The 1,646-nt window shown below is 33.4% G+C and overlaps 1 protein-coding gene across 1 annotated transcript in view; it reads left to right on the top strand.

Annotated features, from left to right (window-relative positions):
* The window catches only part of LOC117956111 (cyclic nucleotide-gated cation channel beta-1-like), a 27,901-nt gene that overhangs the window by 12,438 nt on the left and 13,817 nt on the right, over positions 1-1,646 (top strand). The window contains exons 14-15 of the mRNA XM_034891030.1: positions 112-117; positions 1,031-1,050. Coding sequence (XP_034746921.1) covers positions 112-117; positions 1,031-1,050 — 26 coding nt within the window. The remainder of the gene's footprint in view (positions 1-111; positions 118-1,030; positions 1,051-1,646) is intronic.

Here is a 1,646-nt window from a genome sequence, read left to right as displayed (position 1 = left end):
AAAAAGTTACACGCGATCAAAACCGAGAAATGATGCATGATCCCAATTTCGAACCACCAGTGGTACATTGAACACAAACCATTAAAAAAAGAAAAACTTTCCAACAAAAAGTGCAGAAAAATTGACTAAAAGAATCCAACATTAACATGAAAATACTTTTTTATTTGAAATTTTTCTCCCTTCTTTAAAGTTCTTTTACCAATTGTTTTTTCTTCAAATGCTATAAAATGAACAAAAAACCCAAATTCAATGAAAGTAGGGAACTGATTAATATTATTATTAATCCACTAATCTCGTGTTGTCTTCCCGCCAACATGGAACTTCTTTTTTTAAATCAAGGTCATTGGCGTCTTTTTCAACCCTTTTGTTTCTTTCCCACAATGTTTTAGACTTATTCAGAGCCTTTTGTAATTTAAGTCGGGGTTTTTTCCCCAAATTTTGAGAACTTTTTTTGACATTTTTGTCACTTTTTCAACATCTTTTCAAATTTTAGTCACTTTATTTGACATTTTTCTCTCTTTTTTTAAAGTTCTTTTACCAATTGTTTTTTCTCCAAATGCTATAAAATTAACAAAAAACCCAAATTCAATGACAGTAGTGAACTGATTATTATTATTAACACACATTTCTGACATAGAAGCTTTTTGGAAAAGGGGGTCACATTTGACCCGAAGACAACATAGGGGATAAAAAAGCGGCTTGTTGGTTCACATCTGTTCTTCTTCTCTCAACATTCATTAAAGTATTTGTATTTCTTTTTTTAATAAATAATAAAACTAATCAAAGTTTGAAAAGCTTTTTCTTTCCTCTGAGGAAACACCACTTTTAATTCATAAATTATACTCTTAATGATCTCTTGACTTCTGAGTCCTTTCCCCTCAGATTTATAGTTTATATCTTGTTTTTGGACCCTTGTTTGCAGTATAATAATTTGTTTTGTTTGTCTAAACTCTGGCATGTGAATATGAATGTAGTTATGTTTCATTCTTTATGATTAACTGTCTTTGTTCTTTATCTCTCAGCCCAACACAGAAGAAGGTGGATGTGGAGGTGAGAGCAGAAAACCTTTAACTTGTTTACATACTGGACTGGACCCAGTTAATCTGGATTAATCTGGATTATATATGTATTTATATATATATATATATGTGTATTTAAATACACTTATACATATACTGTAATCCATTTTAAGGACAGATTCTGACATTGCGCCGGATGAGTGCCGTGTTGTGTGCTCAGATGTTAATTTAGGATTTTAATTATACTCTTTAGTGTTCCCCTATGGGGAAATGAATTCCCATTAACCCTTGTGTTGTCTTCCAGTGGACCACGCACAAGTCGTCCTCCCAAAACAAAACAGCCACACGTTTCCTGATGTTTTTGTCGCTTCTTTTGACACTTTTGTCACTTTTTCACTTCTTTTCACTACAATGCATCAACACCACTTACACAAATGTATTACTAGTTTCTAGGGGTGGGAGAACAACTGATTCAGCATAGTATTTGATATATATACACTACCGGTCAAATGTTTGGGGTCCCTCCCAAATCTCCACTGGACTCCATTGTAGACAGAATCCCAGCTGAGATCAGGTGCCTTGTTCCTTTAACCAGGGCAGTAATCAGATTACATTATGTGCTTACAT

Source organism: Etheostoma cragini, chromosome 1 (assembly GCF_013103735.1).
Source record: "Etheostoma cragini isolate CJK2018 chromosome 1, CSU_Ecrag_1.0, whole genome shotgun sequence".
Classification (NCBI taxonomy): Eukaryota; Metazoa; Chordata; class Actinopteri; order Perciformes; family Percidae; genus Etheostoma; species Etheostoma cragini.
The sequence above is the reverse complement of the archived record's forward strand: the minus strand, read 5'-3'. Positions and strand labels throughout refer to the sequence as shown.